The sequence below is a fragment of the Thalia democratica genome, chromosome 8 (genome assembly GCF_965202585.1).
Source record: "Thalia democratica chromosome 8, ktThaDemo2.hap1.1, whole genome shotgun sequence".
Taxonomy (NCBI): Eukaryota; Metazoa; Chordata; class Thaliacea; order Salpida; family Salpidae; genus Thalia; species Thalia democratica.
The window spans coordinates 1,289,260-1,313,515 of NC_139172.1; the positions used below are offsets into that span (position 1 = coordinate 1,289,260).

At 29.0% G+C, this 24,256-nt stretch overlaps 5 protein-coding genes across 5 annotated transcripts; all 5 read right to left on the reverse strand.

Annotated features, from left to right (window-relative positions):
- Positions 1–1,648: 1,648 nt before the first annotated feature.
- On the reverse strand, positions 1,649–3,562 carry LOC145842242 (nuclear RNA export factor 1-like). The gene is made up of 3 exons (XM_082949662.1): positions 3,528–3,562; positions 2,772–3,242; positions 1,649–2,642 (listed from the first exon to the last, which is right to left on the reverse strand). The coding sequence occupies exons 1-3, from the start codon at positions 3,560–3,562 to the stop codon at positions 1,649–1,651; spliced, it is 1,500 nt and encodes a 499-aa protein (XP_082805788.1).
- Positions 3,563–6,807: 3,245 nt separating this feature from the next.
- Positions 6,808–8,721, reverse strand: LOC145842243 (nuclear RNA export factor 1-like). Its single transcript, XM_082949663.1, has 3 exons — positions 8,687–8,721; positions 7,884–8,401; positions 6,808–7,628 (listed from the first exon to the last, which is right to left on the reverse strand). The coding sequence occupies exons 1-3, from the start codon at positions 8,719–8,721 to the stop codon at positions 6,808–6,810; spliced, it is 1,374 nt and encodes a 457-aa protein (XP_082805789.1).
- A 3,245-nt stretch (positions 8,722–11,966) lies between these two features.
- On the reverse strand, positions 11,967–13,880 carry LOC145842244 (nuclear RNA export factor 1-like). Its single transcript, XM_082949664.1, has 3 exons — positions 13,846–13,880; positions 13,090–13,560; positions 11,967–12,960 (listed from the first exon to the last, which is right to left on the reverse strand). Exons 1-3 carry the CDS (start codon positions 13,878–13,880, stop codon positions 11,967–11,969), a joined length of 1,500 nt encoding a protein of 499 aa, XP_082805790.1.
- Positions 13,881–17,125: 3,245 nt separating this feature from the next.
- Positions 17,126–19,039, reverse strand: LOC145842245 (nuclear RNA export factor 1-like). Its single transcript, XM_082949665.1, has 3 exons — positions 19,005–19,039; positions 18,249–18,719; positions 17,126–18,119 (listed from the first exon to the last, which is right to left on the reverse strand). The coding sequence occupies exons 1-3, from the start codon at positions 19,037–19,039 to the stop codon at positions 17,126–17,128; spliced, it is 1,500 nt and encodes a 499-aa protein (XP_082805791.1).
- Positions 19,040–22,284: 3,245 nt separating this feature from the next.
- LOC145842246 (nuclear RNA export factor 1-like) lies at positions 22,285–24,198 on the reverse strand. Its single transcript, XM_082949666.1, has 3 exons — positions 24,164–24,198; positions 23,408–23,878; positions 22,285–23,278 (listed from the first exon to the last, which is right to left on the reverse strand). The coding sequence occupies exons 1-3, from the start codon at positions 24,196–24,198 to the stop codon at positions 22,285–22,287; spliced, it is 1,500 nt and encodes a 499-aa protein (XP_082805792.1).
- Positions 24,199–24,256: the final 58 nt, after the last annotated feature.

The following is a 24,256-nucleotide window of genomic DNA, read 5'->3' on the forward strand; positions in this document are numbered from 1 at the left end:
AAGTGATATCTATCACTTAATACAATACACTTTTAGCTAGCTTTAATTCTAACCTAATCATAATGTAAACTAAAAACAAACAAAAAGTGCCTTGGTTTGTTAACAAAATTAAACTTGTCTGACTTTTTTTGCTTAACTTTTAATAAACAATGAGTTTTTATAAACTTTCATGTATTATTTTTTTCAAAGGTAAAACTATTTTGTTATTGTACTAGCCAAATCATATCTATTTATTTTTAGATACTAAAGTATAATAAAAACATGGTCAACTTTAGAACTTGAACAAACAATTTTTCATATAAAATAACAATATTAAACTTTAAGACTATTCCAGCTAGTAAAAAACTAATTTACGTAAGCTTCCGTACAAACTAAAACTTACATGTTGCTCTCTTGACTGCTAAGCTCAAATGAAAAAAATTTGATAAGTTCAACTATTTATACAAAAACTGCGCCAACTAGTGGCAATTGCGTCAGTATTCGAATATGGCCATTTTTTTGTCTGGCACCAGTACTCAGGGTTAAAACAATAAATAATGCAAGTAACTTCTAGCAACGTTCTGACTTTTTTTGCTTAACTTTTAATAAACAATAAGTTTTTATAAATTTTCATGTATTATTTTTTTCAAAGGTAAAACTATTTTTTTATTGTACTAGCCAAATCATATCTATTTATTTTTAGATACTAAAGTATAATAAAAACATGGTCAACTTTAGAACTTGAACAAACAATTTTTTATACAATTAACAATATTGAACGTACGAAAAAAAAAAGCGCTCAAATATTTGGTCCTAGGACCTGATGTACGAAAAAACCTTTCGGTTATTGAGTCATACACCAGGATACAGTTTAATGTCATGTCCAGGACAGAATACTAAACTTAACTAACTAAATATAACTATTTAAGCTAGTACAAAACTAATTTGCATAAGCTTTTGCACAAATATCGAAAGCCGTCCTCTAGTTTTTGTTTAATTTTATACATGTCAGTCTTATATTCAATAAAAAACTAAATTTTGCCAAATCTCGGTTCAGTTTATTTTCAAACATGACCAATGGGATTTATCAGTGCAAACACTTTTATTTCTTAAAATATTAGACTGTAGTCTAAATTAAACTATTTATCTATAATAATAATAAACTGAAAGTATCCAAACGAAAGTATGATATTTAAAATGATTGAGTTACAGTAAAGCCTTATGTTTTATATTATATGACCTTGATGTTTTAATGCAAATGAAATAGTTTTGGAGTAGGCAATCTAAGTATTATTTTTATATAAAATAATTCATTTATTGTAATTTATTTCTATTGTATTAGATATTATTTTATGATAATTAATACTAAACATCAATTTCTTTGCATAAAAAACTCTTCTATCAAAGGTTTTCGCATTCTTTTCTGCGGATATATCAGTGAAAACTTTTATTTTACTTAGACCATTTTTTAGCTTATACTTATTGATAATATAAAAACTTATTTTTTTTTAATTAAAATTTATTAAAATTGTAAAAGAAAACAACAACAAATAAAAGAGCTCAATTAAAAATTTGTTAAAATCAAGGGAAAAAATAACAAGAAAAGAAGCTTTTAGTTAAGATCGATAGTTCGTTTTAGCTTCTTTGTTTTTATTTTGTTAACAGTATTTTAGAATTGATATGCTTCAAGCGGTATGTGGTTGTTTTTGTGCAGTTCCATAAAATTTCTTCCGGCTTTATCATAATCCCACCCGTTGTTGTGCAGACATTCGTGCGAATATTTCTCGTTCATTCCTGAGTCTTTCATGAAAGTTTTCAACATCTCCGTTCGCACGTCACACGGCGGTCGTGGCAACTGGTTGATTGCGGCCACCTTGGCGGCGTTTTCTTTCTTTTCGGCGACCGATTGGTTCCTGATATGGAGCATGTCGCTCAGTATTGTAAATTTAATTTCAGCGGAAATTGCGCAGGATATGCTTCTGGTGAAGGCGCGAACTTTACCACCGGCTTCTTCAAAAGTGCCGCTGATAACGTAACTGATGAACTCACTAGAGCAGAACGTGACATCACAAACAAAGCTGTCCATGATGTGTTTTGATAAGGGTAGCTTGCGCAACGCTTTCACAATTTCCTCTCTCCCAAAGTTATACTTTTTGGAATCGGACTTATTACAACCGACTCTGACTTTCTGTCGGTTGTTTGGTGTGCACTCCTTGCACACTTCCAAGTATTTTTTCATTGTAGAATCTTTATCATTGCTAGAAATTGTCAAGCTAAACTGTGAATCTTTACAGTAAAAGTTGCTTGCATCATCTGAGGTTTTTACTTTGTCAAGGCAACTGAATAAGTTTTTGACATGATTGATGAACACTTCTTTTGCACTATCAGAAAGCAGCATAAAGTTGCTTCCCATAGTTTTTGGTATTTCATACTCTGCAACATCTATTTTAACTGGAGGCTCATAATCTCTGCAGTTAAGTTTGATCAAGTCTGGAAAGAGTTTTCGCCAGTTGCTTATATCATTTACAGTTGCATCTTGACTGCTATCGTATAACTTAAGCTCAATTAAATTCCAATCTCTTAATGCTTTCAAATCTTTTACGATTTTAATGTGATTTTCAGAAACTGAGAGACGGTTAATATTGGGAAACATATCAATGAGGCTGTTTTTGAGAAAGCCAATTGATTTATAACTTAAGTTATTTTTTTCTAAATTTAATGTTGTGATTCTTTTATTTTGATCACTTCCTCTGAACAGCGAATCTAATGTTTTTACAATAATTGTAAAATACTCGCTTCTATGCAGGTTAATTCTGATACCTTGCTTCTTCAGAGTTTTGTCAAAGCTGAGACCGCTCAAGTCAAGAACGCCTTGTTCTAAATAGACCCGGCTTTTGATGCACTGCTTAATGCTTTCTAGTTGGTCGTCACGGTATACATCAGACTTTGCTGTGTACCTAACTACTTTCAGCATATCATTACCGAAACTGCTGGTAAGTTGACGGTTGCAACTCAACAGCGCATCTGCTTTGCCTTTTCCAAGCACATAGAAACTAGCATCACCGTTGAAAACGTGATACTGCCTGTATTCTATGGGAGCATCAATAATTTTACTCATTTTTTCAATCAATTGAGTTTCAACTTCATCTGCGCCTCGAAATACTTTTATTTGGTACCAGGCGTTTTCTACATCAACTTTTGACTTATTGATGTTGTTGAAGTTGTTTTTGATTGCGGCAGGAGATATTTTGATATTTTCTCTCCTGTCAATTTTAAACTTTCTTATTATTGATCCTCTGTTTCGGCTCAACGGGTCACTGTGAAATTTAATACATTAAAGTTTTGTTTTACAAGGTAGTAAAACCTTGTACTCATAACCAAAACCTTGTACTCAAAACAATTGAATTTTTATTCAATATTATATTTTGATAAATGTTTTAGTTATTTTTATTATTAGTCTTAAGAGTTTACGTATAATAAAAAAGTACAAAAACTTAATATTTCAATTATACGAAAAATAAGTTTAAAAAAAACAAACAACAACTTACAATTTCTTTTTGTGAGCGTATAAGTCTCCCTTCATAATGACACAACCGTCATTATCTATATCATTATTATTTTGTGGTCGTCGTTTTCCAAGGCGGTCATAAACTGTTTTCCTTTAAAATAGTTTTTGTTTAACAATTTAAAAGTTTCATTATGAAATCGAAAAAATATACCATTCATGAGGAACGGTCTATAAAGCGTTACAAACAATTTATAAAACCTGAGTTACTGTAGTCTCAAATTTAAATATAAAATAGAATATCATAAGTATAGTATTGAGAAAAACAAACTACTGTTGAATAAATAATTTAAAAACATTGCGATTCAATATTTGTATTCAAGCTAACTTTGTAAATAACCAACTTTCAATTTCATTTTTAAATAACTCAACTTAATTCTATTTAAACTAGTTGTTAATTAAAACCTTTGTTTTCCTAGACGACCCTTGACTTTGTAACATTTCATTTTGTTTTTGTAACGTTTTCTACCACTTTTGTACGATATAGAACATTTTTCTAATGTCTTAGGTTCGTAACAATCTCCGTGATCAACATGATGTAATGAGATGTTAAGTCTTTCATCATGATCATTGTTTTTTTTATGAGATTCTGAAAAATAGTTTGTTTCGACGTTTAGCTAATTTACATGACTAAAAATATTATAAAAACACATTTACCTAGGTAACTTAAAAACTTATATAACTTAATAACGGTAAGAAAAAACATCTTAATAATTTTATAAGAACACTGTAAACATTACCTCTGCTTTTAGGTGGTTTATATAATTGAATACTTTTCTTTTGAACTGTAATGTTTTTCATTTTTGACAGTAAATCTTCCATATTTGTCATTATTTATTTGCGTTATATGTTACTAAGCTGTTCTGAAAATACGCCACTAGTTAGTTTAAGTACAGTCATCTATTCATTTTTCTAAAATACATATATTAAATAAAAATTAGAGACATGTATCATAAAACCATTTTTGTTGTGCAAAAAAGTAAAACATGTTTCAGCTAATACTTATCAACTACTTTTGTTAGCAACTAATTATATCATAAACGTCAATTAAGTAGCTTTAGGTTTTATCAGAGTAAGATAAAAAGTAAGATCAATTAAGTAAGATCAAAAGTTTAAAATTACATAATTAATTTGTGTTAATGTAATTATAAACTGTTAATAACTGTTAAAAACTGTTAAAATTACGAGTAAATTCAGTTTGAAACTTGCTTTGTTATATTTTAAATCCCACAATACTAACTATAAGTAACAAATATAGTTTTATAATTTTTAAAACAATTGTAGTTATAACATCAAACTTTAAAATTATTTAAGTTAAAAGAAGCATAATTAACTTAAGCTTTTAACACAAACTAAATTTTACATAAATTATTATTTGGTGTGCTGCTATAATTAGACTGAATATCTGATGCAATACTACTCTAAAATACTAATTTACAAGTATGATTTAGTTATAAGTACTAAATTATAACTTAAATGTCCTTTCTCGAGAATTTTCTTAAACCTGTCGTCTCAATAACTATAGGTTTTTATATTTACTTATAAACAACTTTGTCATATTAATCTTACATTATATTATAATTATATTTTTTCTAACTATTTTATCAAAGTCATCAAGTGATATCTATCACTTAATACAATACACTTTTAGCTAGCTTTAATTCTAACCTAATCATAATGTAAACTAAAAACAAACAAAAAGTGCCTTGGTTTGTTAACAAAATTAAACTTGTCTGACTTTTTTTGCTTAACTTTTAATAAACAATGAGTTTTTATAAACTTTCATGTATTATTTTTTTCAAAGGTAAAACTATTTTGTTATTGTACTAGCCAAATCATATCTATTTATTTTTAGATACTAAAGTATAATAAAAACATGGTCAACTTTAGAACTTGAACAAACAATTTTTCATACAAAATAACAATATTAAACTTTAAGACTATTCCAGCTAGTAAAAAACTAATTTACGTAAGCTTCCGTACAAACTAAAACTTACATGTTGCTCTCTTGACTGCTAAGCTCAAATGAAAAAAATTTGATAAGTTCAACTATTTATACAAAAACTGCGCCAACTAGTGGCAATTGCGTCAATATTCGAATATGGCCATTTTTTTGTCTGGCACCAGTACTCAGGGTTAAAACAATAAATAATGCAAGTAACTTCTAGCAACGTTCTGACTTTTTTTGCTTAACTTTTAATAAACAATAAGTTTTTATAAATTTTCATGTATTATTTTTTTCAAAGGTAAAACTATTTTTTTATTGTACTAGCCAAATCATATCTATTTATTTTTAGATACTAAAGTATAATAAAAACATGGTCAACTTTAGAACTTGAACAAACAATTTTTTATACAATTAACAATATTGAACGTACGAAAAAAAAAAGCGCTCAAATATTTGGTCCTAGGACCTGATGTACGAAAAAACCTTTCGGTTATTGAGTCATACACCAGGATACAGTTTAATGTCATGTCCAGGACAGAATACTAAACTTAACTAACTAAATATAACTATTTAAGCTAGTACAAAACTAATTTGCATAAGCTTTTGCACAAACATCGAAAGCCGTCCTCTAGTTTTTGTTTAATTTTATACATGTCAGTCTTATATTCAATAAAAAACTAAATTTTGCCAAATCTCGGTTCAGTTTATTTTCAAACATGACCAATGGGATTTATCAGTGCAAACACTTTTATTTCTTAAAATATTAGACTGTAGTCTAAATTAAACTATTTATCTATAATAATAATAAACTGAAAGTATCCAAACGAAAGTATGATATTTAAAATGATTGAGTTACAGTAAAGCCTTATGTTTTATATTATATGACCTTGATGTTTTAATGCAAATGAAATAGTTTTGGAGTAGGCAATCTAAGTATTATTTTTATATAAAATAATTCATTTATTGTAATTTATTTCTATTGTATTAGATATTATTTTATGATAATTAATACTAAACATCAATTTCTTTGCATAAAAAACTCTTCTATCAAAGGTTTTCGCATTCTTTTCTGCGGATATATCAGTGAAAACTTTTATTTTACTTAGACCATTTTTTAGCTTATACTTATTGATAATATAAAAACTTATTTTTTTTTAATTAAAATTTATTAAAATTGTAAAAGAAAACAACAACAAATAAAAGAGCTCAATTAAAAATTTGTTAAAATCAAGGGAAAAAATAACAAGAAAAGAAGCTTTTAGTTAAGATCGATAGTTCGTTTTAGCTTCTTTGTTTTTATTTTGTTAACAGTATTTTAGAATTGATATGCTTCAAGCGGTATGTGGTTGTTTTTGTGCAGTTCCATAAAATTTCTTCCGGCTTTATCATAATCCCACCCGTTGTTGTGCAGACATTCGTGCGAATATTTCTCGTTCATTCCTGAGTCTTTCATGAAAGTTTTCAACATCTCCGTTCGCACGTCACACGGCGGTCGTGGCAACTGGTTGATTGCGGCCACCTTGGCGGCGTTTTCTTTCTTTTCGGCGACCGATTGGTTCCTGATATGGAGCATGTCGCTCAGTATTGTAAATTTAATTTCAGCGGAAATTGCGCAGGATATGCTTCTGGTGAAGGCGCGAACTTTACCACCGGCTTCTTCAAAAGTGCCGCTGATAACGTAACTGATGAACTCACTAGAGCAGAACGTGACATCACAAACAAAGCTGTCCATGATGTGTTTTGATAAGGGTAGCTTGCGCAACGCTTTCACAATTTCCTCTCTCCCAAAGTTATACTTTTTGGAATCGGACTTATTACAACCGACTCTGACTTTCTGTCGGTTGTTTGGTGTGCACTCCTTGCACACTTCCAAGTATTTTTTCATTGTAGAATCTTTATCATTGCTAGAAATTGTCAAGCTAAACTGTGAATCTTTACAGTAAAAGTTGCTTGCATCATCTGAGGTTTTTACTTTGTCAAGGCAACTGAATAAGTTTTTGACATGATTGATGAACACTTCTTTTGCACTATCAGAAAGCAGCATAAAGTTGCTTCCCATAGTTTTTGGTATTTCATACTCTGCAACATCTATTTTAACTGGAGGCTCATAATCTCTGCAGTTAAGTTTGATCAAGTCTGGAAAGAGTTTTCGCCAGTTGCTTATATCATTTACAGTTGCATCTTGACTGCTATCGTATAACTTAAGCTCAATTAAATTCCAATCTCTTAATGCTTTCAAATCTTTTACGATTTTAATGTTATTTTCAGAAACTGAGAGACGGTTAATATTGGGAAACATATCAATGAGGCTGTTTTTGAGAAAGCCAATTGATTTATAACTTAAGTTATTTTTTTCTAAATTTAATGTTGTGATTCTTTTATTTTGATCACTTCCTCTGAACAGCGAATCTAATGTTTTTACAATAATTGTAAAATACTCGCTTCTATGCAGGTTAATTCTGATACCTTGCTTCTTCAGAGTTTTGTCAAAGCTGAGACCGCTCAAGTCAAGAACGCCTTGTTCTAAATAGACCCGGCTTTTGATGCACTGCTTAATGCTTTCTAGTTGGTCGTCACGGTATACATCAGACTTTGCTGTGTACCTAACTACTTTCAGCATATCATTACCGAAACTGCTGGTAAGTTGACGGTTGCAACTCAACAGCGCATCTGCTTTGCCTTTTCCAAGCACATAGAAACTAGCATCACCGTTGAAAACGTGATACTGCCTGTATTCTATGGGAGCATCAATAATTTTACTCATTTTTTCAATCAATTGAGTTTCAACTTCATCTGCGCCTCGAAATACTTTTATTTGGTACCAGGCGTTTTCTACATCAACTTTTGACTTATTGATGTTGTTGAAGTTGTTTTTGATTGCGGCAGGAGATATTTTGATATTTTCTCTCCTGTCAATTTTAAACTTTCTTATTATTGATCCTCTGTTTCGGCTCAACGGGTCACTGTGAAATTTAATACATTAAAGTTTTGTTTTACAAGGTAGTAAAACCTTGTACTCATAACCAAAACCTTGTACTCAAAACAATTGAATTTTTATTCAATATTATATTTTGATAAATGTTTTAGTTATTTTTATTATTAGTCTTAAGAGTTTACGTATAATAAAAAAGTACAAAAACTTAATATTTCAATTATACGAAAAATAAGTTTAAAAAAAACAAACAACAACTTACAATTTCTTTTTGTGAGCGTATAAGTCTCCCTTCATAATGACACAACCGTCATTATCTATATCATTATTATTTTGTGGTCGTCGTTTTCCAAGGCGGTCATAAACTGTTTTCCTTTAAAATAGTTTTTGTTTAACAATTTAAAAGTTTCATTATGAAATCGAAAAAATATACCATTCATGAGGAACGGTCTATAAAGCGTTACAAACAATTTATAAAACCTGAGTTACTGTAGTCTCAAATTTAAATATAAAATAGAATATCATAAGTATAGTATTGAGAAAAACAAACTACTGTTGAATAAATAATTTAAAAACATTGCGATTCAATATTTGTATTCAAGCTAACTTTGTAAATAACCAACTTTCAATTTCATTTTTAAATAACTCAACTTAATTCTATTTAAACTAGTTGTTAATTAAAACCTTTGTTTTCCTAGACGACCCTTGACTTTGTAACATTTCATTTTGTTTTTGTAACGTTTTCTACCACTTTTGTACGATATAGAACATTTTTCTAATGTCTTAGGTTCGTAACAATCTCCGTGATCAACATGATGTAATGAGATGTTAAGTCTTTCATCATGATCATTGTTTTTTTTATGAGATTCTGAAAAATAGTTTGTTTCGACGTTTAGCTAATTTACATGACTAAAAATATTATAAAAACACATTTACCTAGGTAACTTAAAAACTTATATAACTTAATAACGGTAAGAAAAAACATCTTAATAATTTTATAAGAACACTGTAAACATTACCTCTGCTTTTAGGTGGTTTATATAATTGAATACTTTTCTTTTGAACTGTAATGTTTTTCATTTTTGACAGTAAATCTTCCATATTTGTCATTATTTATTTGCGTTATATGTTACTAAGCTGTTCTGAAAATACGCCACTAGTTAGTTTAAGTACAGTCATCTATTCATTTTTCTAAAATACATATATTAAATAAAAATTAGAGACATGTATCATAAAACCATTTTTGTTGTGCAAAAAAGTAAAACATGTTTCAGCTAATACTTATCAACTACTTTTGTTAGCAACTAATTATATCATAAACGTCAATTAAGTAGCTTTAGGTTTTATCAGAGTAAGATAAAAAGTAAGATCAATTAAGTAAGATCAAAAGTTTAAAATTACATAATTAATTTGTGTTAATGTAATTATAAACTGTTAATAACTGTTAAAAACTGTTAAAATTACGAGTAAATTCAGTTTGAAACTTGCTTTGTTATATTTTAAATCCCACAATACTAACTATAAGTAACAAATATAGTTTTATAATTTTTAAAACAATTGTAGTTATAACATCAAACTTTAAAATTATTTAAGTTAAAAGAAGCATAATTAACTTAAGCTTTTAACACAAACTAAATTTTACATAAATTATTATTTGGTGTGCTGCTATAATTAGACTGAATATCTGATGCAATACTACTCTAAAATACTAATTTACAAGTATGATTTAGTTATAAGTACTAAATTATAACTTAAATGTCCTTTCTCGAGAATTTTCTTAAACCTGTCGTCTCAATAACTATAGGTTTTTATATTTACTTATAAACAACTTTGTCATATTAATCTTACATTATATTATAATTATATTTTTTCTAACTATTTTATCAAAGTCATCAAGTGATATCTATCACTTAATACAATACACTTTTAGCTAGCTTTAATTCTAACCTAATCATAATGTAAACTAAAAACAAACAAAAAGTGCCTTGGTTTGTTAACAAAATTAAACTTGTCTGACTTTTTTTGCTTAACTTTTAATAAACAATGAGTTTTTATAAACTTTCATGTATTATTTTTTTCAAAGGTAAAACTATTTTGTTATTGTACTAGCCAAATCATATCTATTTATTTTTAGATACTAAAGTATAATAAAAACATGGTCAACTTTAGAACTTGAACAAACAATTTTTCATATAAAATAACAATATTAAACTTTAAGACTATTCCAGCTAGTAAAAAACTAATTTACGTAAGCTTCCGTACAAACTAAAACTTACATGTTGCTCTCTTGACTGCTAAGCTCAAATGAAAAAAATTTGATAAGTTCAACTATTTATACAAAAACTGCGCCAACTAGTGGCAATTGCGTCAGTATTCGAATATGGCCATTTTTTTGTCTGGCACCAGTACTCAGGGTTAAAACAATAAATAATGCAAGTAACTTCTAGCAACGTTCTGACTTTTTTTGCTTAACTTTTAATAAACAATAAGTTTTTATAAATTTTCATGTATTATTTTTTTCAAAGGTAAAACTATTTTTTTATTGTACTAGCCAAATCATATCTATTTATTTTTAGATACTAAAGTATAATAAAAACATGGTCAACTTTAGAACTTGAACAAACAATTTTTTATACAATTAACAATATTGAACGTACGAAAAAAAAAAGCGCTCAAATATTTGGTCCTAGGACCTGATGTACGAAAAAACCTTTCGGTTATTGAGTCATACACCAGGATACAGTTTAATGTCATGTCCAGGACAGAATACTAAACTTAACTAACTAAATATAACTATTTAAGCTAGTACAAAACTAATTTGCATAAGCTTTTGCACAAATATCGAAAGCCGTCCTCTAGTTTTTGTTTAATTTTATACATGTCAGTCTTATATTCAATAAAAAACTAAATTTTGCCAAATCTCGGTTCAGTTTATTTTCAAACATGACCAATGGGATTTATCAGTGCAAACACTTTTATTTCTTAAAATATTAGACTGTAGTCTAAATTAAACTATTTATCTATAATAATAATAAACTGAAAGTATCCAAACGAAAGTATGATATTTAAAATGATTGAGTTACAGTAAAGCCTTATGTTTTATATTATATGACCTTGATGTTTTAATGCAAATGAAATAGTTTTGGAGTAGGCAATCTAAGTATTATTTTTATATAAAATAATTCATTTATTGTAATTTATTTCTATTGTATTAGATATTATTTTATGATAATTAATACTAAACATCAATTTCTTTGCATAAAAAACTCTTCTATCAAAGGTTTTCGCATTCTTTTCTGCGGATATATCAGTGAAAACTTTTATTTTACTTAGACCATTTTTTAGCTTATACTTATTGATAATATAAAAACTTATTTTTTTTTAATTAAAATTTATTAAAATTGTAAAAGAAAACAACAACAAATAAAAGAGCTCAATTAAAAATTTGTTAAAATCAAGGGAAAAAATAACAAGAAAAGAAGCTTTTAGTTAAGATCGATAGTTCGTTTTAGCTTCTTTGTTTTTATTTTGTTAACAGTATTTTAGAATTGATATGCTTCAAGCGGTATGTGGTTGTTTTTGTGCAGTTCCATAAAATTTCTTCCGGCTTTATCATAATCCCACCCGTTGTTGTGCAGACATTCGTGCGAATATTTCTCGTTCATTCCTGAGTCTTTCATGAAAGTTTTCAACATCTCCGTTCGCACGTCACACGGCGGTCGTGGCAACTGGTTGATTGCGGCCACCTTGGCGGCGTTTTCTTTCTTTTCGGCGACCGATTGGTTCCTGATATGGAGCATGTCGCTCAGTATTGTAAATTTAATTTCAGCGGAAATTGCGCAGGATATGCTTCTGGTGAAGGCGCGAACTTTACCACCGGCTTCTTCAAAAGTGCCGCTGATAACGTAACTGATGAACTCACTAGAGCAGAACGTGACATCACAAACAAAGCTGTCCATGATGTGTTTTGATAAGGGTAGCTTGCGCAACGCTTTCACAATTTCCTCTCTCCCAAAGTTATACTTTTTGGAATCGGACTTATTACAACCGACTCTGACTTTCTGTCGGTTGTTTGGTGTGCACTCCTTGCACACTTCCAAGTATTTTTTCATTGTAGAATCTTTATCATTGCTAGAAATTGTCAAGCTAAACTGTGAATCTTTACAGTAAAAGTTGCTTGCATCATCTGAGGTTTTTACTTTGTCAAGGCAACTGAATAAGTTTTTGACATGATTGATGAACACTTCTTTTGCACTATCAGAAAGCAGCATAAAGTTGCTTCCCATAGTTTTTGGTATTTCATACTCTGCAACATCTATTTTAACTGGAGGCTCATAATCTCTGCAGTTAAGTTTGATCAAGTCTGGAAAGAGTTTTCGCCAGTTGCTTATATCATTTACAGTTGCATCTTGACTGCTATCGTATAACTTAAGCTCAATTAAATTCCAATCTCTTAATGCTTTCAAATCTTTTACGATTTTAATGTGATTTTCAGAAACTGAGAGACGGTTAATATTGGGAAACATATCAATGAGGCTGTTTTTGAGAAAGCCAATTGATTTATAACTTAAGTTATTTTTTTCTAAATTTAATGTTGTGATTCTTTTATTTTGATCACTTCCTCTGAACAGCGAATCTAATGTTTTTACAATAATTGTAAAATACTCGCTTCTATGCAGGTTAATTCTGATACCTTGCTTCTTCAGAGTTTTGTCAAAGCTGAGACCGCTCAAGTCAAGAACGCCTTGTTCTAAATAGACCCGGCTTTTGATGCACTGCTTAATGCTTTCTAGTTGGTCGTCACGGTATACATCAGACTTTGCTGTGTACCTAACTACTTTCAGCATATCATTACCGAAACTGCTGGTAAGTTGACGGTTGCAACTCAACAGCGCATCTGCTTTGCCTTTTCCAAGCACATAGAAACTAGCATCACCGTTGAAAACGTGATACTGCCTGTATTCTATGGGAGCATCAATAATTTTACTCATTTTTTCAATCAATTGAGTTTCAACTTCATCTGCGCCTCGAAATAATTTTATTTGGTACCAGGCGTTTTCTACATCAACTTTTGACTTATTGATGTTGTTGAAGTTGTTTTTGATTGCGGCAGGAGATATTTTGATATTTTCTCTCCTGTCAATTTTAAACTTTCTTATTATTGATCCTCTGTTTCGGCTCAACGGGTCACTGTGAAATTTAATACATTAAAGTTTTGTTTTACAAGGTAGTAAAACCTTGTACTCATAACCAAAACCTTGTACTCAAAACAATTGAATTTTTATTCAATATTATATTTTGATAAATGTTTTAGTTATTTTTATTATTAGTCTTAAGAGTTTACGTATAATAAAAAAGTACAAAAACTTAATATTTCAATTATACGAAAAATAAGTTTAAAAAAAACAAACAACAACTTACAATTTCTTTTTGTGAGCGTATAAGTCTCCCTTCATAATGACACAACCGTCATTATCTATATCATTATTATTTTGTGGTCGTCGTTTTCCAAGGCGGTCATAAACTGTTTTCCTTTAAAATAGTTTTTGTTTAACAATTTAAAAGTTTCATTATGAAATCGAAAAAATATACCATTCATGAGGAACGGTCTATAAAGCGTTACAAACAATTTATAAAACCTGAGTTACTGTAGTCTCAAATTTAAATATAAAATAGAATATCATAAGTATAGTATTGAGAAAAACAAACTACTGTTGAATAAATAATTTAAAAACATTGCGATTCAATATTTGTATTCAAGCTAACTTTGTAAATAACCAACTTTCAATTTCATTTTTAAATAACTCAACTTAATTCTATTTAAACTAGTTGTTAATTAAAACCTTTGTTTTCCTAGACGACCCTTGACTTTGTAACATTTCATTTTGTTTTTGTAACGTTTTCTACCACTTTTGTACGATATAGAACATTTTTCTAATGTCTTAGGTTCGTAACAATCTCCGTGATCAACATGATGTAATGAGATGTTAAGTCTTTCATCATGATCATTGTTTTTTTTATGAGATTCTGAAAAATAGTTTGTTTCGACGTTTAGCTAATTTACATGACTAAAAATATTATAAAAACACATTTACCTAGGTAACTTAAAAACTTATATAACTTAATAACGGTAAGAAAAAACATCTTAATAATTTTATAAGAACACTGTAAACATTACCTCTGCTTTTAGGTGGTTTATATAATTGAATACTTTTCTTTTGAACTGTAATGTTTTTCATTTTTGACAGTAAATCTTCCATATTTGTCATTATTTATTTGCGTTATATGTTACTAAGCTGTTCTGAAAATACGCCACTAGTTAGTTTAAGTACAGTCATCTATTCATTTTTCTAAAATACATATATTAAATAAAAATTAGAGACATGTATCATAAAACCATTTTTGTTGTGCAAAAAAGTAAAACATGTTTCAGCTAATACTTATCAACTACTTTTGTTAGCAACTAATTATATCATAAACGTCAATTAAGTAGCTTTAGGTTTTATCAGAGTAAGATAAAAAGTAAGATCAATTAAGTAAGATCAAAAGTTTAAAATTACATAATTAATTTGTGTTAATGTAATTATAAACTGTTAATAACTGTTAAAAACTGTTAAAATTACGAGTAAATTCAGTTTGAAACTTGCTTTGTTATATTTTAAATCCCACAATACTAACTATAAGTAACAAATATAGTTTTATAATTTTTAAAACAATTGTAGTTATAACATCAAACTTTAAAATTATTTAAGTTAAAAGAAGCATAATTAACTTAAGCTTTTAACACAAACTAAATTTTACATAAATTATTATTTGGTGTGCTGCTATAATTAGACTGAATATCTGATGCAATACTACTCTAAAATACTAATTTACAAGTATGATTTAGTTATAAGTACTAAATTATAACTTAAATGTCCTTTCTCGAGAATTTTCTTAAACCTGTCGTCTCAATAACTATAGGTTTTTATATTTACTTATAAACAACTTTGTCATATTAATCTTACATTATATTATAATTATATTTTTTCTAACTATTTTATCAAAGTCATCAAGTGATATCTATCACTTAATACAATACACTTTTAGCTAGCTTTAATTCTAACCTAATCATAATGTAAACTAAAAACAAACAAAAAGTGCCTTGGTTTGTTAACAAAATTAAACTTGTCTGACTTTTTTTGCTTAACTTTTAATAAACAATGAGTTTTTATAAACTTTCATGTATTATTTTTTTCAAAGGTAAAACTATTTTGTTATTGTACTAGCCAAATCATATCTATTTATTTTTAGATACTAAAGTATAATAAAAACATGGTCAACTTTAGAACTTGAACAAACAATTTTTCATATAAAATAACAATATTAAACTTTAAGACTATTCCAGCTAGTAAAAAACTAATTTACGTAAGCTTCCGTACAAACTAAAACTTACATGTTGCTCTCTTGACTGCTAAGCTCAAATGAAAAAAATTTGATAAGTTCAACTATTTATACAAAAACTGCGCCAACTAGTGGCAATTGCGTCAGTATTCGAATATGGCCATTTTTTTGTCTGGCACCAGTACTCAGGGTTAAAACAATAAATAATGCAAGTAACTTCTAGCAACGTTCTGACTTTTTTTGCTTAACTTTTAATAAACAATAAGTTTTTATAAATTTTCATGTATTATTTTTTTCAAAGGTAAAACTATTTTTTTATTGTACTAGCCAAATCATATCTATTTATTTTTAGATACTAAAGTATAATAAAAACATGGTCAACTTTAGAACTTGAACAAACAATTTTTTATACAATTAACAATATTGAACGTACGAAAAAAAAAAGCGCTCAAATATTTGGTCCTAGGACCTGATGTACGAAAAAACCTTTCGGTTATTGAGTCATACACCAGGATACAGTTTAATGTCATGTCCAGGACAGAATACTAAACTTAACTAACTAAATATAACTATTTAAGCTAGTACAAAACTAATTTGCATAAGCTTTTGCACAAATATCGAAAGCCGTCCTCTAGTTTTTGTTTAATTTTATACATGTCAGTCTTATATTCAATAAAAAACTAAATTTTGCCAAATCTCGGTTCAGTTTATTTTCAAACATGACCAATGGGATTTATCAGTGCAAACACTTTTATTTCTTAAAATATTAGACTGTAGTCTAAATTAAACTATTTATCTATAATAATAATAAACTGAAAGTATCCAAACGAAAGTATGATATTTAAAATGATTGAGTTACAGTAAAGCCTTATGTTTTATATTATATGACCTTGATGTTTTAATGCAAATGAAATAGTTTTGGAGTAGGCAATCTAAGTATTATTTTTATATAAAATAATTCATTTATTGTAATTTATTTCTATTGTATTAGATATTATTTTATGATAATTAATACTAAACATCAATTTCTTTGCATAAAAAACTCTTCTATCAAAGGTTTTCGCATTCTTTTCTGCGGATATATCAGTGAAAACTTTTATTTTACTTAGACCATTTTTTAGCTTATACTTATTGATAATATAAAAACTTATTTTTTTTTAATTAAAATTTATTAAAATTGTAAAAGAAAACAACAACAAATAAAAGAGCTCAATTAAAAATTTGTTAAAATCAAGGGAAAAAATAACAAGAAAAGAAGCTTTTAGTTAAGATCGATAGTTCGTTTTAGCTTCTTTGTTTTTATTTTGTTAACAGTATTTTAGAATTGATATGCTTCAAGCGGTATGTGGTTGTTTTTGTGCAGTTCCATAAAATTTCTTCCGGCTTTATCATAATCCCACCCGTTGTTGTGCAGACATTCGTGCGAATATTTCTCGTTCATTCCTGAGTCTTTCATGAAAGTTTTCAACATCTCCGTTCGCACGTCACACGGCGGTCGTGGCAACTGGTTGATTGCGGCCACCTTGGCGGCGTTTTCTTTCTTTTCGGCGACCGATTGGTTCCTGATATGGAGCATGTCGCTCAGTATTGTAAATTTAATTTCAGCGGAAATTGCGCAGGATATGCTTCTGGTGAAGGCGCGAACTTTACCACCGGCTTCTTCAAAAGTGCCGCTGATAACGTAACTGATGAACTCACTAGAGCAGAACGTGACATCACAAACAAAGCTGTCCATGATGTGTTTTGATAAGGGTAGCTTGCGCAACGCTTTCACAATTTCCTCTCTCCCAAAGTTATACTTTTTGGAATCGGACTTATTACAACCGACTCTGACTTTCTGTCGGTTGTTTGGTGTGCACTCCTTGCACACTTCCAAGTATTTTTTCATTGTAGAATCTTTATCATTGCTAGAAATTGTCAAGCTAAACTGTGAATCTTTACAGTAAAAGTTGCTTGCATCATCTGAGGTTTTTACTTTGTCAAGGCAACTGAATAAGTTTTTGACATGATTGATGAACACTTCTTTTGCACTATCAGAAAGCAGCATAAAGTTGCTTCCCATAGTTTTTGGTATTTCATACTCTGCAACATCTATTTTAACTGGAGGCTCATAATCTCTGCAGTTAAGTTTGATCAAGTCTGGAAAGAGTTTTCGCCAGTTGCTTATATCATTTACAGTTGCATCTTGACTGCTATCGTATAACTTAAGCTCAATTAAATTCCAATCTCTTAATGCTTTCAAATCTTTTACGATTTTAATGTGATTTTCAGAAACTGAGAGACGGTTAATATTGGGAAACATATCAATGAGGCTGTTTTTGAGAAAGCCAATTGATTTATAACTTAAGTTATTTTTTTCTAAATTTAATGTTGTGATTCTTTTATTTTGATCACTTCCTCTGAACAGCGAATCTAATGTTTTTACAATAATTGTAAAATACTCGCTTCTATGCAGGTTAATTCTGATACCTTGCTTCTTCAGAGTTTTGTCAAAGCTGAGACCGCTCAAGTCAAGAACGCCTTGTTCTAAATAGACCCGGCTTTTGATGCACTGCTTAATGCTTTCTAGTTGGTCGTCACGGTATACATCAGACTTTGCTGTGTACCTAACTACTTTCAGCATATCATTACCGAAACTGCTGGTAAGTTGACGGTTGCAACTCAACAGCGCATCTGCTTTGCCTTTTCCAAGCACATAGAAACTAGCATCACCGTTGAAAACGTGATACTGCCTGTATTCTATGGGAGCATCAATAATTTTACTCATTTTTTCAATCAATTGAGTTTCAACTTCATCTGCGCCTCGAAATAATTTTATTTGGTACCAGGCGTTTTCTACATCAACTTTTGACTTATTGATGTTGTTGAAGTTGTTTTTGATTGCGGCAGGAGATATTTTGATATTTTCTCTCCTGTCAATTTTAAACTTTCTTATTATTGATCCTCTGTTTCGGCTCAACGGGTCACTGTGAAATTTAATACATTAAAGTTTTGTTTTACAAGGTAGTAAAACCTTGTACTCATAACCAAAACCTTGTACTCAAAACAATTGAATTTTTATTCAATATTATATTTTGATAAATGTTTTAGTTATTTTTATTATTAGTCTTAAGAGTTTACGTATAATAAAAAAGTACAAAAACTTAATATTTCAATTATACGAAAAATAAGTTTAAAAAAAACAAACAACAACTTACAATTTCTTTTTGTGAGCGTATAAGTCTCCCTTCATAATGACACAACCGTCATTATCTATATCATTATTATTTTGTGGTCGTCGTTTTCCAAGGCGGTCATAAACTGTTTTCCTTTAAAATAGTTTTTGTTTAACAATTTAAAAGTTTCATTATGAAATCGAAAAAATATACCATTCATGAGGAACGGTCTATAAAGCGTTACAAACAATTTATAAAACCTGAGTTACTGTAGTCTCAAATTTAAATATAAAATAGAATATCATAAGTATAGTATTGAGAAAAACAAACTACTGTTGAATAAATAATTTAAAAACATTGCGATTCAATATTTGTATTCAAGCTAACTTTGTAAATAACCAACTTTCAATTTCATTTTTAAATAACTCAACTTAATTCTATTTAAACTAGTTGTTAATTAAAACCTTTGTTTTCCTAGACGACCCTTGACTTTGTAACATTTCATTTTGTTTTTGTAACGTTTTCTACCACTTTTGTACGATATAGAACATTTTTCTAATGTCTTAGGTTCGTAACAATCTCCGTGATCAACATGATGTAATGAGATGTTAAGTCTTTCATCATGATCATTGTTTTTTTTATGAGATTCTGAAAAATAGTTTGTTTCGACGTTTAGCTAATTTACATGACTAAAAATATTATAAAAACACATTTACCTAGGTAACTTAAAAACTTATATAACTTAATAACGGTAAGAAAAAACATCTTAATAATTTTATAAGAACACTGTAAACATTACCTCTGCTTTTAGGTGGTTTATATAATTGAATACTTTTCTTTTGAACTGTAATGTTTTTCATTTTTGACAGTAAATCTTCCATATTTGTCATTATTTATTTGCGTTATATGTTACTAAGCTGTTCTGAAAATACGCCACTAGTTAGTTTAAGTACAGTCATCTATTCATTTTTCTAAAATACATATATTAAATAAAAATTAGAGACATGTATCATAAAACCATTTTTGTTGTGCAAAAAAGTAAAACATGTTTCAGCTAATACTTATCAACTACTTTTGTTAGCAACTAATTATATCATAAACGTCAATTAAGTAGCTTTAGGTTTTATCAGAGTAAGATAAAAAGTAAGATCAATTAAGTAAGATCAAAAGTTTAAAATTACATAATTAATTTGTGTTAATGTAATTATAAACTGTTAATAACTGTTAAAAACTGTTAAAATTACGAGTAAATTCAGTTTGAAACTTGCTTTGTTATATTTTAAATCCCACAATACTAACTATAAGTAACAAATATAGTTTTATAATTTTTAAAACAATTGTAGTTATAACATCAAACTTTAAAATTATTTAAGTTAAAAGAAGCATAATTAACTTAAGCTTTTAACACAAACTAAATTTTACATAAATTATTATTTGGTGTGCTGCTATAATTAGACTGAATATCTGATGCAATACTACTCTAAAATACTAATTTACAAGTATGATTTAGTTATAAGTACTAAATTATAACTTAAATGTCCTTTCTCGAGAATTTTCTTAAACCTGTCGTCTCAATAACTATAGGTTTTTATATTTACTTATAAACAACTTTGTCATATTAATCTTACATTATATTATAATTATATTTTTTCTAACTATTTTATCAAAGTCATCAAGTGATATCTATCACTTAATACAATACACTTTTAGCTAGCTTTAATTCTAACCTAATCATAATGTAAACTAAAAACAAACAAAAAGTGCCTTGGTTTGTTAACAAAATTAAACTTGTCTGACTTTTTTTGCTTAACTTTTAATAAACAATGAGTTTTTATAAACTTTCATGTATTATTTTTTTCAAAGGTAAAACTATTTTGTTATTGTACTAGCCAAATCATATCTATTTATTTTTAGATACTAAAGTATAATAAAAACATGGTCAACTTTAGAACTTGAACAAACAATTTTTCATATAAAATAACAATATTAAACTTTAAGACTATTCCAGCTAGTAAAAAACTAATTTACGTAAGCTTCCGTACAAACTAAAACTTACATGTTGCTCTCTTGACTGCTAAGCTCAAATGAAAAAAATTTGATAAGTTCAACTATTTATACAAAAACTGCGCCAACTAGTGGCAATTGCGTCAGTATTCGAATATGGCCATTTTTTTGTCTGGCACCAGTACTCAGGGTTAAAACAATAAATAATGCAAGTAACTTCTAGCAACGTTCTGACTTTTTTTGCTTAACTTTTAATAAACAATAAGTTTTTATAAATTTTCATGTATTATTTTTTTCAAAGGTAAAACTATTTTTTTATTGTACTAGCCAAATCATATCTATTTATTTTTAGATACTAAAGTATAATAAAAACATGGTCAACTTTAGAACTTGAACAAACAATTTTTTATACAATTAACAATATTGAACGTACGAAAAAAAAAAGCGCTCAAATATTTGGTCCTAGGACCTGATGTACGAAAAAACCTTTCGGTTATTGAGTCATACACCAGGATACAGTTTAATGTCATGTCCAGGACAGAATACTAAACTTAACTAACTAAATATAACTATTTAAGCTAGTACAAAACTAATTTGCATAAGCTTTTGCACAAATATCGAAAGCCGTCCTCTAGTTTTTGTTTAATTTTATACATGTCAGTCTTATATTCAATAAAAAACTAAATTTTGCCAAATCTCGGTTCAGTTTATTTTCAAACATGACCAATGGGATTTATCAGTGCAAACACTTTTATTTCTTAAAATATTAGACTGTAGTCTAAATTAAACTATTTATCTATAATAATAATAAACTGAAAGTATCCAAACGAAAGTATGATATTTAAAATGATTGAGTTACAGTAAAGCCTTATGTTTTATATTATATGACCTTGATGTTTTAATGCAAATGAAATAGTTTTGGAGTAGGCAATCTAAGTATTATTTTTATATAAAATAATTCATTTATTGTAATTTATTTCTATTGTATTAGATATTATTTTATGATAATTAATACTAAACATCAATTTCTTTGCATAAAAAACTCTTCTATCAAAGGTTTTCGCATTCTTTTCTGCGGATATATCAGTGAAAACTTTTATTTTACTTAGACCATTTTTTAGCTTATACTTATTGATAATATAAAAACTTATTTTTTTTTAATTAAAATTTATTAAAATTGTAAAAGAAAACAACAACAAATAAAAGAGCTCAATTAAAAATTTGTTAAAATCAAGGGAAAAAATAACAAGAAAAGAAGCTTTTAGTTAAGATCGATAGTTCGTTTTAGCTTCTTTGTTTTTATTTTGTTAACAGTATTTTAGAATTGATATGCTTCAAGCGGTATGTGGTTGTTTTTGTGCAGTTCCATAAAATTTCTTCCGGCTTTATCATAATCCCACCCGTTGTTGTGCAGACATTCGTGCGAATATTTCTCGTTCATTCCTGAGTCTTTCATGAAAGTTTTCAACATCTCCGTTCGCACGTCACACGGCGGTCGTGGCAACTGGTTGATTGCGGCCACCTTGGCGGCGTTTTCTTTCTTTTCGGCGACCGATTGGTTCCTGATATGGAGCATGTCGCTCAGTATTGTAAATTTAATTTCAGCGGAAATTGCGCAGGATATGCTTCTGGTGAAGGCGCGAACTTTACCACCGGCTTCTTCAAAAGTGCCGCTGATAACGTAACTGATGAACTCACTAGAGCAGAACGTGACATCACAAACAAAGCTGTCCATGATGTGTTTTGATAAGGGTAGCTTGCGCAACGCTTTCACAATTTCCTCTCTCCCAAAGTTATACTTTTTGGAATCGGACTTATTACAACCGACTCTGACTTTCTGTCGGTTGTTTGGTGTGCACTCCTTGCACACTTCCAAGTATTTTTTCATTGTAGAATCTTTATCATTGCTAGAAATTGTCAAGCTAAACTGTGAATCTTTACAGTAAAAGTTGCTTGCATCATCTGAGGTTTTTACTTTGTCAAGGCAACTGAATAAGTTTTTGACATGATTGATGAACACTTCTTTTGCACTATCAGAAAGCAGCATAAAGTTGCTTCCCATAGTTTTTGGTATTTCATACTCTGCAACATCTATTTTAACTGGAGGCTCATAATCTCTGCAGTTAAGTTTGATCAAGTCTGGAAAGAGTTTTCGCCAGTTGCTTATATCATTTACAGTTGCATCTTGACTGCTATCGTATAACTTAAGCTCAATTAAATTCCAATCTCTTAATGCTTTCAAATCTTTTACGATTTTAATGTGATTTTCAGAAACTGAGAGACGGTTAATATTGGGAAACATATCAATGAGGCTGTTTTTGAGAAAGCCAATTGATTTATAACTTAAGTTATTTTTTTCTAAATTTAATGTTGTGATTCTTTTATTTTGATCACTTCCTCTGAACAGCGAATCTAATGTTTTTACAATAATTGTAAAATACTCGCTTCTATGCAGGTTAATTCTGATACCTTGCTTCTTCAGAGTTTTGTCAAAGCTGAGACCGCTCAAGTCAAGAACGCCTTGTTCTAAATAGACCCGGCTTTTGATGCACTGCTTAATGCTTTCTAGTTGGTCGTCACGGTATACATCAGACTTTGCTGTGTACCTAACTACTTTCAGCATATCATTACCGAAACTGCTGGTAAGTTGACGGTTGCAACTCAACAGCGCATCTGCTTTGCCTTTTCCAAGCACATAGAAACTAGCATCACCGTTGAAAACGTGATACTGCCTGTATTCTATGGGAGCATCAATAATTTTACTCATTTTTTCAATCAATTGAGTTTCAACTTCATCTGCGCCTCGAAATAATTTTATTTGGTACCAGGCGTTTTCTACATCAACTTTTGACTTATTGATGTTGTTGAAGTTGTTTTTGATTGCGGCAGGAGATATTTTGATATTTTCTCTCCTGTCAATTTTAAACTTTCTTATTATTGATCCTCTGTTTCGGCTCAACGGGTCACTGTGAAATTTAATACATTAAAGTTTTGTTTTACAAGGTAGTAAAACCTTGTACTCATAACCAAAACCTTGTACTCAAAACAATTGAATTTTTATTCAATATTATATTTTGATAAATGTTTTAGTTATTTTTATTATTAGTCTTAAGAGTTTACGTATAATAAAAAAGTACAAAAACTTAATATTTCAATTATACGAAAAATAAGTTTAAAAAAAACAAACAACAACTTACAATTTCTTTTTGTGAGCGTATAAGTCTCCCTTCATAATGACACAACCGTCATTATCTATATCATTATTATTTTGTGGTCGTCGTTTTCCAAGG